General features: G+C 41.5%; 1 protein-coding gene across 9 annotated transcripts in view; it reads right to left on the bottom strand.

Annotated features, from left to right (window-relative positions):
- phactr4a (phosphatase and actin regulator 4a) overlaps positions 1-13,490 on the bottom strand; it is a 35,364-nt gene that overhangs the window by 6,165 nt on the left and 15,709 nt on the right. For 5 of the 9 annotated variants that reach the window (XM_028035379.1, XM_028035380.1, XM_028035381.1 and 2 more), the window contains 7 exons: positions 11,472-11,639; positions 11,313-11,393; positions 9,948-11,216; positions 8,810-9,409; positions 2,636-2,770; positions 1,669-2,239; positions 255-490 (listed from right to left, as the gene is read on the bottom strand). In XM_028035379.1, the coding sequence (XP_027891180.1) occupies positions 255-490; positions 1,669-2,239; positions 2,636-2,770; positions 8,810-9,409; positions 9,948-11,216; positions 11,313-11,393; positions 11,472-11,639 (3,060 nt within the window). The remainder of the gene's footprint in view (positions 1-254; positions 491-1,668; positions 2,240-2,635; positions 2,771-8,809; positions 9,410-9,947; positions 11,217-11,312; positions 11,394-11,471; positions 11,640-13,490) is intronic. The other 4 variants (XM_028035378.1, XM_028035383.1, XM_028035384.1 and 1 more) reach the window with 4 other exon arrangements.

Below are 13,490 nucleotides of genomic sequence, written 5' to 3'. Positions count from 1 at the left end.
AAGCTCGGAAGCTTGGAAACTACAGGTCTGAGGAGGAGCTGCGCCTCGAAGGCGGGGCTAAGTCCACCCAGTCATTTTGCACAGCTGAATAGTTGCCATAGAGATTAAAGGATTTTTTTCAAACATGCATGAAAGAATCAAGGCAACACTCCAGGTATATTTTTGATGAGGAAATAATATTATAACATGATGTAAAGCTCAATGAAGATGATTTAACATGATGCTGCCCCTTTAAATGCAACAGTGCAGCTTACTTGCAGGGCCTTCTTCGTCGTCGTCCTCCTCCTCCTCCTCGTCATCATCTTTGTAGAGGATGGGCCCATCGGAGTCTGAGTCGTCCTTGTGGCCGCCCTGTTCGGGTATAGCTGTGACCCTGGGGTCTCCGATCAGGCCCCTCCTGCTCCGGGGTTCCAGCTCCGGCTGCTGGGGGATCCGCTGAGCTTTCAGCTTCTGCAACTCTTCCTCCATGTCAAAGTCATCATCCTCTGGTCTGGAAAGACAACAGCATCACATGCTGAAGATCGTTTCCATTCCCTTTCCACTCTCACAGATGTCACATACTAGAACTGAAACGTATGGTTATTTTAGTAATCGATTATTCTGACAACTAACCAATCAGATTAATAAAAAACTGTCACATTCTGCAGATTTTACTTTTAACCATCCAATCCTTTTTATTCACCAGAACTCCATAACCACTGCCTGTCTTGACTGGTTTACATGCTAACAACTTCAGCAAATAAATAAACAATAAACAGCAGCCTCTCCACCACATAGTGGACAGACAGCGGAGCACCTTCTCACATAGGCTGCTCCAGCTCTGCTGTCGTAGGGACAGATACAGGAAATCCATCTCACTGTACAATAAAAGCTAAATCATTGTTCTGCACTAATCAGTCCAAGTTTGCACAACTGCACTGTGGCACACTTACTGTACATATATTTACATTTATATATACATTCTGTTCTGCATTTTGAATCCTTGCAAGGTCTGCTCTAAGCTGCTTTTTATATTAACAGCATGTTATATTTTATTCTTATTTTATTTTGTCTACAATTGCTACTCAGTGGTGGATGTTGTGTGTCTTGCCTCTATGCTGCTGTAACTGCGAAATAATTTCCCTGCTGGGATGAATAAAGTAATTCTATTCTATTCTATTCTATTCTATTCTAAAGTGACAAGCCATTAATACAAGACCAAACAATGTTTGGACACTTTAATTAGAATGAAACAACTGAAGTTCAAAAACATTATTTTTACGTTATGTGTATTTTTTATGTTTGCCTTATTCTGGTGTTTAGACATTGCTAAAAATGTCCTCCAGGAACACATAATTACCTAATGATATTTTCAAATTTCCTGTTAACTTTAAACATTATTAACTCAAAGACACAGCAGGTTGCCAGATGGTGGCTCTAATGCTCCTACCACCAGGCTTAGCTGGTTTGCTGGGGGAAACCCTGATTTATTCATTATTATTATTACTGAGAGAGTGAAATAAAAAAAATTAATGAAATGGAAAATTAACATTTTAATTTGACTCAGAAAAACATCCAGTTTCTGCAATAAATTTCTTTGCTGTTTAAAAATCTATTCAAATAAAAAACCCAGAACCACTTCAAGCCCAGCTCTTCATCTGGGTACCAGTGAGATTGACGATTACTTACAGCCTCAGAGGTTCGATGAAGACGGGGAGGGAGTGACGAGAGTTCAGCAGCGCCTCTTCAGGGTCGTCAGGGACCTCTGGGGGAAGCTCAAAGAGCAGTGAGTGGGCCCTCTGGGATCCCTCAGGGTTAGGCTGGACTGCGCCAGGGCTGTTCAGAGCTCTCTTGATCAGGATGTGCAGCGGGACGGCCGGAGGCTGGCTGGGCAGCTCCATGGTCGGGGTGGGGAGGTCCGTCTGGATGACGGGAACGGCCCCGGCAAACGAGGTGGGAGGTGGACGGAGCAACTTCACCCTGGGAGGAGACGGGGGTATGTGGGCGGGCAGCGGGAGCGCGGCCTCCGCCATCCTCTGGGGGACAGTCATGGGCGTCCTGTCCTCACTGCTTCCACCTTTAGGGACGGCAAGGGGCACTGCGGGGTTAACAGAGGGCGGCTCGGGAACCTGAGTGGGGAGGGATGGGTCTACAGAGTAGTGCTTGTTGACGGGGGTCGTCCTTTTGGGTGGGATTGGTGGGGAGCGCTTAGCAGGAGCAATGACGGTGTTCAAGCCGCCGCTGGCCTGAGAGAACTCAGCTGTGGAGAAAAAGAAGCAAAAAAAAAAACAAGAATTAAAGTGTGAAGAAGTGAAGGGAACCATTCAGGGTGTGAAGATGCAGAAGCAACTGGTGAGGTTAGTACGACGACGATAAGCAACAAAACTACTGAACAAACAGCTGAGTCAGTAGGAGATGATCGTTCAAGAGCTACACAGTTCACAGGTCATCATGGCAACAGCTCAATTAACGAGGACATTCACTTCATTCTAGTGTTTTCCATGCAAGGCCATTCTTTATGTAGAAAACATTAGTTCAACCAGAGGGGGGGAAAAAAAGCTGAATTATCAGCAGGTGCATGTATGGAGTTAACACTCAGATGACGGGATGAGGTCGACGGGCTCCGGCGAGCCGCTCGGGCGTCCGGCCCCGGTACCTGAGCGGGTCCGGTCAGCCCTGTGGCGTAGGTACACGGGCAGAGAGAGGTAGAGGCCGGCCCGGCTCTGCTCAAGTCCCGAGCCCCTCCAGGAGCACGGCTGCCTGACCTGAGGCGCCCTGTTCAGGGAGGAAGCTGGCAGAAATGAGTGGAGACGTCAGGGATGGGGCTGGATTACATTCCATGCTGGGAGATAAACATAAAAACCAGCAGCAGAGGATGGGAAACACCCTGTGTGTCAGAGCACCGCACTTATCTCAAGCTATCACCAAGTGAAACCTGCTGAAACTCAAATTTTGAGATTTTTTAAAGACTTTTAAGAATTTAAGACCTGAATTGTAACAGGAATGTACAATAGGATATCATGGATTTTATTTGATATATATTTGTAAATAAGCCTGGATGATATGAACATAAAGTTTTATCCCAATGTTTTGTAGTAAATATTTAATGATAACTATTTATTACTTCTTTTGTAGGTAACTTGTATGACGGTGACTTGAGAGATTAACTATAGATCTTGTTACACTCTAATTATTACATTTCCTCTTAGTATTTTTCTCATTTGTCGCCATAAAGTCTTCTGTCTCTACACTTGTTTGGTTCCATGCGCTGCTCATTTTTCTTTCAGCTGTATTTGCCTCCATAGTAATAGTTTTGATGACATAAAATTCTTCACTAGGCCAGACTCTGACCATCATGTTTAATCCACAAAATGTCCGACTTCAGAGTTTGTGTTACACCAAATGCTGCTCTTAGATCAGTGCTAGCAGTAGCAGCACTGTCTGCGTTTTGAGGAGCTTTAGTCATGTCGAGAGAGGAAAGCTTGGCTAATAACATCATATGGGTTGGTTACAGAATTGAGCCAGTGCTGAAGATGAACACCATCCAGCCAACCGGCAATACATTTGCAATTAACCCATGATAGATGCAAAAAAAAAAAAACACACAAAAAAAACATAGCTAGCTAGTAAGGGTGAATTAGCAGCTAATTCAGTGATAACTTAGCTAGTTAGTGACAACTTTAACCGCAAGTCCCACATCGCAACGAAGATGTCTGCAGGTGACTCAAACTATTGACTGATGGAAAAGTCTTGCGAGAAAAATCTACATAAAATATACAAGATTATAGTCATATGAGGGGAAAATATAAGACCTGAGATTAACGTATTCAAAGCCAACTTTACTTTTTTCATGTTATTTGTTTTCTAAACTGTAAGACTTTTGACTAAAACTATGATATTTTGTATTATTTGTATACCATCATTCCTGTTTAATATTTAGTTTAATTTATTCTAGTTTGACATTACTTATGTTGAAGACATTTCTTTGTAGTATTTGTTTATAATAAAGTTATGTTTTGAAAAGGGGGGAGGAGGGGAGAGAGAGACATTTTAAGGCCTTAATTTTAGATACATTAATTGAAGACTGCTAAAGCCGAGCCCGCGGCCAGCTGACAGTAACACTCCAACAGGCTGTTATTGTCACCCTGTGGGTCTCAACCGACTATGCTTTGTCTCACACTGATTTATTACAGACCATCCCTGATCCTTCCAACCCTGGCTCAGATCTGGACAGGGACTTTGGATGAAGTGGAGCACCTTCATGATGCAACAAAACACATCCAGCTGCCTTTTATTGAAACACTCACAGAGAAAGTTATGCTACAATCTCAGCCAGCACCGCTTACTTGCTATTTGTAAATGTGTGAAATTGCAACTGCTGCTAGCAAATGGCAGAGGAATGTGTCACTGCAACAGAGGCCGCGTGAGTTTCAAGCCAACAACAATGGGCTGGGCTGCAAGAACGAGCAGCTGTGGCAAGCTGGGGCAAACAATATTAAAAATAAGACACCAGTCAGTTTCCATCTGCCCTAAAGAAAAAACTCTACTGGTGTAAAACAAGCTGGAGCATGTTGCCTCAAACAGATGGATGAGAGCAGCAACAGCTCAGTCAGGTGCAGAGGTAACAAGAGACGTTTTTGTTGTCTCTGCGTCAAAAGACGTCATCATAATCCGTTTTTAAAATGATAGTGACCTATTCATTGCATTTGATTTTTATTGGGTTCTACAGGGTGGGCCATACGTTTCCATACATGGAAGAATGCAAAATGTATATTTCTTTTATATTTCAGATACCGAAGAAAATGCGTTTGACAAAAGAGCAAACAATTGAAATTATACTGATGGCTGAATCAGGAAGCAGACAAATGGTTGCACAAAACTTTAACAGAAATCATGGAACGAGCATCACACACACGACACTGTGGCAAAACTTCTTTGCATGTTTCAGAAAACTGGAAATGTTGCAGCTCAACCACGAAGTGGTCCAAGACATGCAGCAATTACAGAGTCCCACAAAAATAAAAACGGTTGCCCAATCTAAAATGTTTATTTTTTCTATGTATGGAAACTTATGGCCCAGCCTGTATAACAAACATACATGGTTTAGTTCCCTCTGAGATGCACTACTCTGTGTGTAAAGTTGAAAATGCCTGCATGTCTGCACCAGTCATCTGACAAAGAGACAAATGGCTGTCAGATTTTTCTTTCACCATTTTATGCACCCCCTGATCAGGAGAGACTCCCGCTAACCGCTCACCGACGCCTGAGGAAACGTATGAATGCTGGCTAAAACTCTCCAGCAGCAACACTGATGGAGGCTGGTTGGTTTTTATAAGTCAGAAAAACTCAGCAGGATCAGTGAACTGGAAACCCCCCACCCCAAAAACAAACATATGTATTTTAACAAAGTGGCTGATAAATGCATCTATACAAAAGCATAATGTGTACAATATACCTAAAGGGGAGGACCAGAGGCGCTCAGACCGGTTTAAAAGATGTTTTGAAAGTAGTGAGTCATTTCCATGTCTGTTTTTCCCTCCATAAAAATCTGGTCTAGTGCTAAACTACTGCTATATATTAATTAATACCAGTTCTGTCAGTTTTCTTCATGTTTCCACAGGACTTTTTGAAAATTTAACTTTGGTGGTGAGCTCTAACTTCAAGTGATGGACCATCACCCTAATCTTTAGCTCACTGTCAGTTTTAAATTAAAGCAGGTTAGAAAAAATGTCATCTAAAAACCAGGAGAGTCTTGTAGGTGACAGTGATCTTAATTTTACCACGTTTCCTCTGACTGGAAGCAATGAAAAACGGCCCAGCAAGAGCCTCAACTGGAATCTGACAGCCTGTGAAAGGGACAAAAGATTTGGGTGATGGCAAAGACGGCTTCTATCCTGAAGTACATAACAAGCTCATCAGCAAAGATAAATTATCAAGAATAGCAGTGAAAACATGCAACCCCCTACCCCCAAAATAAAAACAGCTCAGCAGTTATAGGGAAGGCTTGGTTGCTGTAAAAAGAGCAAAAGATTTGTCCATTTATTATTCAGAAGGTGAGTTTTTAAAACAAATTCCTTTGATGTAGGTTTATTATCCTACAAACAAACTTCCTGTCTGAGTGAAAAATTGTTAATGTGAGGGATGTGAATTAGGGCTGTAATGATTCCTCAAACGATTTGAGCACCGTGTTTATTAAAATTTCTCGAGGTAAATTATCTGCCTTGAAGCTTTGTTAAATTTTGTTTTATTATTTAGCACCTTGTTCAGCCGGGTCATTATTTGCGTTGCACAACGCTCATTCTTCTGCCTATGAGTTGTTGACGAAAGCTAAGTGTTAGCAGCATAATGTCTAATTTTCAAGTTTGGTGGGGGGGCTTTCATTGATTGATGATAATGTCCGAGTTTTTAGCGTTTTTTTCGGGGGATCAATAAGCCTTCGCAAACTGACTAGGGAGATGCCTGGAGTACAGAAGCATTTCTCCTGCCGCAGCATCTGCATGGAGGCCGGTTGAGAGTGAACGACGGTGAAGAGTGCAGCAGGTGTATTTACACAAGTGGAGTGGATAAACAAAACACAGCAAAAATAAATTTACCTCCATACTGGTCGCAACAAATGGTTGGTAGAGTGCATCGTGGTGGCAGATAGCTATGTTTCTGCGTGCGACACAGTAACCAAATCCAGTCGTTCCCATGGACACAAAAGCTATACATGGCTGGACAAAGTGAGAGTTTGTCTATTAAATTGACTGAAGATAAATACATAAACTAAAAACTGGAGTATTAACATTTTTGTTTACAAATGTCTGTTATCATGGCTCTTTATTATTAAATTGAATATAATTTCAGATTTTTGTATAATTTTTGTCCAGGTAAACATAAAAGGTGAGCTATTGTTGTTACAGGTTGATTTTCTAAACTACTGAAAAGTAATTGCTAGAGATGCTCAAATATAAAAAATTGGGCCGATTTTGATGTCCGATAGTTATACTGCTCTATTTACCAATATTTTATCGAATTTTTTATTCAATTACTCGATTAATCGTCAGAATATTTGATAGAATACTTGATAGCTAAAACAAATGTTTACAACAGCCCTAACGTGAATAGTTTTGGTTCATCAGGATATTCTTATTTTAATTTGTCCCTCTGTCTAACTTTCTCCAAGTTACTCAATCATTTTTTTTCTGTTTTCTATTTCTTTTAGCCTTTCTCTGAACCAATCAGTCTAAAGCTACATCTACGACCTGTATTGGAGCACTTACTCTGTTGTGCTGTATCTTACCTATCCACCTCTACCTATATCTGAACAACCTCTCAAGCAGGAGAAGAGTTAATGATCAAAATCAAAATCTAGCTTAAGCTTGTGTAAGACGCGCTGTTAAGTTGACTTTCCTGTTAAGGTGAGAATTTCCTGAAACAGCTGATTTGCAGCAGAGTGGCATTCCAAAAAGGCAAATAAAAGTGAAAAAAATCAATTAAAACAAATTTTGTTTTTGGGTTGTCTATAATTGATTATTTTATATAACTTTTTCAGTGTATACTTGTTTCTACATCCAAATCTATTTTTACATATTTACTCATTTAAAGAATTTCTGAAATGCCATGCTGAACAAGCTCAAGAAATAAACAGGAAACATCTGAAGAATGTGGTGGAGCCAACACAGCTCTGTGGGGAACAACACTCCAAGGTTCCCCCTGAGTATTTATCTTAGTCTGCAGATAACAGAAACCACTGTTTATGCTGACAGCAACCAAAGGAGGGCTGAGTAATTACTAAAAGAGTTATCCTGTTTCTCCCACAAACATTAGGTCTGTTTTACTGAGCTGGTTAAGGAGCAACAGGATTTACTCATGAGCACATTCCACCACAGGATGCTGAATATTTACATTACACTGAAATTAGCCGATTCAGGTGTATTCTGCTGTCAACAACTGTGTGTTTACTTTCAAGGAATATTTCCTCCACCACCAGCAGTTTCATCAGTCATACCAAAACTAACCTTCAGTAACATTTTGTACAAATAGAAATACAAGTTTTGTAAAGATACAGTTGAAACCAGAAGTTTAGATACACCACTTCTTTCTCACTATTTGAAGTTAAATCAAACTAAGCTTTAAGAGAACCAGGTAGACATGTCTTTTTATTTGGTGTATGTAAACCTTTGGCTCCAACTGTAAATGCATTTGAGACTCTTATCTTCTGTCATCTTTAATATTATTAACTGCATTATGGTGCGTCTGTTTTTAAAATAGGAAAGAGATGAAGACTCTCAGGCATTGTAACTGTTCTAAAATCCTCAAAATGACTTTGGACAACTTTGGGAATGCTGAGAATGAAAACAAGCATGATGGGGTTTTGCTTTATCACATTGGTACTTTCAGTTTCTAAATTTCATCAGAGCACAAAGTGCAGTGAATCAAAAACAGTGCAGTAGACAGATTGGATAGCATTGGGTTCTTCAGAGTCCAATCTCTGATGAATTCAAGAAAACATCACTATACAAGATTTTAACAGGTGGCTAAATCAAGAAAACAGATCTTTAGTTCAGTATCCAGTCAGACTTCCCTTACCAAGATTATTTTTCTACATGGTAAATTTGGTAGTACAGAAAATGTTCTCTTACAATTTTGACAGATGTTCTTTCACCTACAAAGTCATAATATCTTAACTTTGAACACAGGTTGCAGTGTGGTTAGATAGAAGCCAGGCAGTCCATGGCTTATGATGAAGGTATAATCACATTTGGACTGTTTGACCAACTTCAAAAGAGGACACAAATAGACAGAGACCAAAGCAACTCATTATAGAGAGGACAGGAAAGAAACTCACCAAGCGCTGGAGGATTGCTGTTGCGGTTGGTGGGTTTAGGTGGAGGCACAGGAGGTAGCTTGAAAACAACAGGGGACTGCTGAGCATGAGGAGGGACAGGGGGCTGCTGGACATGGGGAGGGACAGGAGGTTGTTGGACATGGGGAGTGACAGGAGGTTGTTGGACATGGGGAGGGACAGAGGGCTGCTGGACATGGGGAGGGACAGGAGGTTGTTGGACATGGGGAGGGACAGAGGGCTGCTGGACATGGGGAGGGACAGGGGGCTGCTGGACATGGGGAGGGACAGGGGGCTGCTTTGTGTGGGGTGGAACAGGGGGAGGTGCGTCAGAGTCTGCTGACAAAGCACCAGCAAGAGTCAGCTGAAGTTGGTCATTTACTACGAGAGAGACAGTTCTTGGGGGCTTGACAATTGCAGCTTCAACAGAACAGCTGGACGAGGTAGAAGACGAGGAAGAGAAGGACAGGGTCGAACTGGTGGACTTGGAAAGATGACCAGTGGGGAATTTAGGGGGAACCAAAGCTTGCTTGGGTAAAGGTAGTTGTTTTTGGGAATCTTGCTCCGGGGAATGGTCAGGGATCAATCGGACACCGACAGACTCTGCAGAGGCGTGGACAGACACAAACACACACAGACAGTCATTAAAGGAGAGGTTGACAAGGCTTCAAACACTGAGCTTTGGGAAACTACGTAAACAGGAAGCACAAAAAGCGTTGACACACAAATCAAGAGTGAGGCAAAAGCTGAAATGAGGGGCTGGCCTGTAGGATATTCTTTAGAGGGGAGGTAACCTAAAGTACACCCATGATGACAGATCAAAGAGGATCTTCTTGATTTCTTTTGACTCAACAGTACATTGTAAAACGTACTTAGACCTTTTGAGCAACTTTCGTACATTTTGTCACATTACAACTACATAGTTGTGAAATGGAGGACTTCACAACTTCACCGTCCACTACTAGTTGTGAAGTCACATGGTTTTCAAAATCTCATGTACTTTTGTGCCTTTGTAATCACCCACTTTTTAATATTTTTATGCTTCTACATCCAGCCAAGAAATAAACATCCGCACTTGGCTTCTTGAGAGCTAAATTCAAAACTTTTGCAAAGGTTTCAAGAGCCTTAATAATTTCCTTACCTGAGCGGTCACGGAATTCGACTCCTGGTTTATATCTGGGTAGCGTGGAACTTCGTTCAACGTTCAATATAGTTTTCTTGTCATCATCTGAGGAGCTTCGCTGCATTGGAGGTCGCAAGTCCATGTCATGGACTGAACGTGGGACAGGCAAGATTCTGTCCATTTTCTCACGTTCATCTCCCTGTTCCTTAATCCGGTCTTCCCGTTTGTCCCTGATATCACCTCTCTCCACCTGAGCATAATTCCTGTCCCTATCTTCTCTTACTTTATCATCTTTTCTATCCTCTCTATTCTCCTTCCTGTCACGCTCAAGCCATCGCTCTTTGTTGTCTTTTCTTTCTCTGTCATCAAGCTCTCTCTTTTCCTTTTCATACTGCTCCCGTTCCCTCCATTCTCTTTCATCACGATCTCTCTTTTCCTTGTCCTCCCTATTCCGATCTCTCTTCTCCCTCTCGTCCCGATCCCTCCTCTCCCTTTCGTCCCGATCTCTGCGCTCCATCTCGTCCCGATCAGAAACCCTCCTCTCATCCTGATCCCTCCTCTCGTCCCGATCGCGGTCCTTCCTCCCCCTCTCGTCCCGATCACGATCTCTCTTGTCCCTCTCGTCCCGATCATGATCTCTCCGGTCCTTCTCATCTCGATCCCTCCTCTCCCTCTCATCAGGATTACGATCCCGTCTCTCCCTCTCGTCAGGATTACGATCCCGTCTCTCCCTCTCGTCAGGATTACGATCCCGCCTCTCCCTCTCGTCAGGATTACGATCCCGCCTCTCCCTCTCGTCAGGATTATGATCCCGCCTCTCCCTCTCGTCCGGATCACGATCCCTCCTGTCCCTGTCGTCCCGATCCCTCCTTTCCCTGTCATCCCGATCCCTCCTCTCCCTGTCGTCTTGATCCCTCCTCTCCTTGTTGTCTCGATCCCTCCTTTCCCGAATGGCTTGGCCATCTTGGCCATCCCTCTTCTTGTCTTTAATGGGTCTATCATCTTGTGGAGGGTCAGACCCTCTTCTATCATAGTCCAAGGGAATGCGGCTTCGTCTGTCTACATCCATGGGCAACTTTGCATATCTGTCCACATCCAGAGGCGCCCGGATAAGCAAAGAGTCCGATGGTGTTCTGATGCGACGGTCTTCTCCTTGAGAATACCTAATGGGATTTGCCTTGATGTCAGCCTTTTGATATCCCATTTCTGACACCCTATCGGCATCTGTTTGTACAGGGTGCCCATTTTTAACTGGTGGATCTTTGAGGTGGATTTCATTGTTGCTCCCTAACCACATGCAGACGGGGAAAAAGTATATGAGCAAATAACATTTTTTTGCAATTAACTCACTTTGGAGACTAAAGCACTTGCATGTAGACTTACCATTTTCAGGGATCTCTTTTAAAACTCCTCTAGCAATCAGCTCATTGCGAGATTTTCTGACAGAAATCTTTCTTTCCAATTCTGAAGAAGAAATACCACACAAATAAATTGTTTGATCTACCACACACACAATGCAAATAACTACTGTAGTAAGCATACCTTTAGATGTTTCAGAGAACTTCTCACTTGGCTTCTTCTTCTTAAATCTAAAGGGCTTGAGGAACTTTCCCATGGAAAATTTGCTTTTCCGCTTTGCTGGGGGTGCTCCTCCTCCAGAGTTTCCTTCTTCAGACCCTGGTGTGCTCTGTTGCAAGTCGACCTTATCATCTACCAAGACAAAAACAAAAAAAGCATGTTTTTTTATTGTAGTGGCAGACAAAATAAATGTGACGTGCCAAAGCAAAACTGTGAAAAGACCAACCAATTTCTGTAAAAATAATGATTTACCTTTTTTGTGCAAAATAGTTGAAGTAAAGAAACCACTGCATGCTTTAAACAGCAGTTTCTGGGATTTTAAAATAGGAAGGTTTGTGTTATAATTCAGCTTCTTCATTTTTTAATACAAAATCCCAATGGACTACCCTGGCACCCCGACCACCGGGCCTAGCAAGTTTTCTAGGGGAAACCCTGTATAGCACTACATAATCTATTCAATCAGTACACTGACTAACTGCACATAGAAGCAGAAACACATAAAATAAAAAATTCTTCATGTCTGCTTTTCTTTGGGCTTGGGCCTACAATTCAAAGGTATAGGGTTTTATGCCCTCCGTTTCAGGATTGGCATGGCTTTGTTTTGTAAGCTCAGTCTAAACTCTAATGTACACACGAAACAGAAAACATTGTCTAACACATTGTATTTATTCATGACTTAATTAAACTATCGGCCAGGTTTCACAGACGATTCCATGACAAAATTTCACACGACAGAAGCTCACAGCCTAATTGAAAAATGTAGCAGAAGCTCAAGACAAATTGCTCATTTTTGTCTTGAGAAGTTTTGTTGCTATTGGTGTGCAAAGTAAATGATGAGCTTTTGTGAAAACACCCAGGTAGTTCATCAGGTAAGTGGACAATTTTCTTGAAATATCTTCATTTTTTCATTTCTATGTGTTAAAGATTATTAGAAAGTGTAGAATCAACTCTTTCAGAATCTGTACAAAAACTCAAAACAATCTGGGGGGACTTGTTCCTGGTTTTGTCATGGCCAGTCGCTAATGTTTACAGCTCCTTCCCCTTACTGGAATGTAATAGACAAATACACTATATGAAAAACCTTTATTTTTGTTGTGATCATGACAAGGTCAAATCTGAGAAGAATTGTATCTACAATAACATTTTTATAAGACAAATGTCCGAGTGAGTACAGCTATGGTAGTTCCAGAATTCAATCTGGAGTCCATGGTTAAAGAAGAGGCCTTGAATAAAACCAGTGTGGAGGAAAAAGAAATCTCTCCAACAGTCGTCTAAAAGAAAACAATGTAGCATATGTTTGTGTAGCAACAAGAAAACAAGATTTCACATTTAGCCAAGACCTAAGCTGCTAACTTACCCTTATTACTATGTTCTCAATTGCCATTATTATTTCTTTAAAATAAGCTTAAGAGAAATAATTCAACAAAAAGAACCAGATTAAACGGCTGATTAAAGCAAGAAGGAACATGAATTTTTTTGTCATACTTACCGTATGACAAAAAAATTCTAAAGACTGTCTTCGGTTTAATTAGAGCCCTAATCAAGCTTGTGGGTGTGAAACCACTGCTTAATACCTCTGTGGAACACAAAACAAGGCAGTGCGTACTGAGTCACAGCTCCAGAGTGGAAATCCCTAACTTGTTACTGCACGGTTGGGTAAAGTCCCACAACAAAATGACCTTGAACTGTTGAGCAGCTACAATCAAATCTGTATTTGTTACTTTTAAAGTAACAAACACAAATTCTTAATCAGGGTTTCGTCCAGCGTATTACAAGTAAGCAGATTGTATTTATTTTATTTGCCTAAAAACCTAGCAAAAATACAAATGAGTATAAACAGCATCTGTTCTACTACAAATTTGAGTGAGCGATAACAATCTCCATCTGGTGTCATGATTGTTACTCTTACCTCTTTTTTATTCACTTTGAGAAAACAGAACATTTCAGTTTTCATTAGTAGAGAAGCTCATCCACTTCTATATC

The sequence above is a fragment of the Xiphophorus couchianus genome, chromosome 13, assembly GCF_001444195.1.
Source record: "Xiphophorus couchianus chromosome 13, X_couchianus-1.0, whole genome shotgun sequence".
Lineage (NCBI taxonomy): Eukaryota > Metazoa > Chordata > Actinopteri > Cyprinodontiformes > Poeciliidae > Xiphophorus > Xiphophorus couchianus.
Note: the sequence above shows the minus strand (reverse complement) of the source record. Positions and strands in the feature narration are given on the sequence as shown.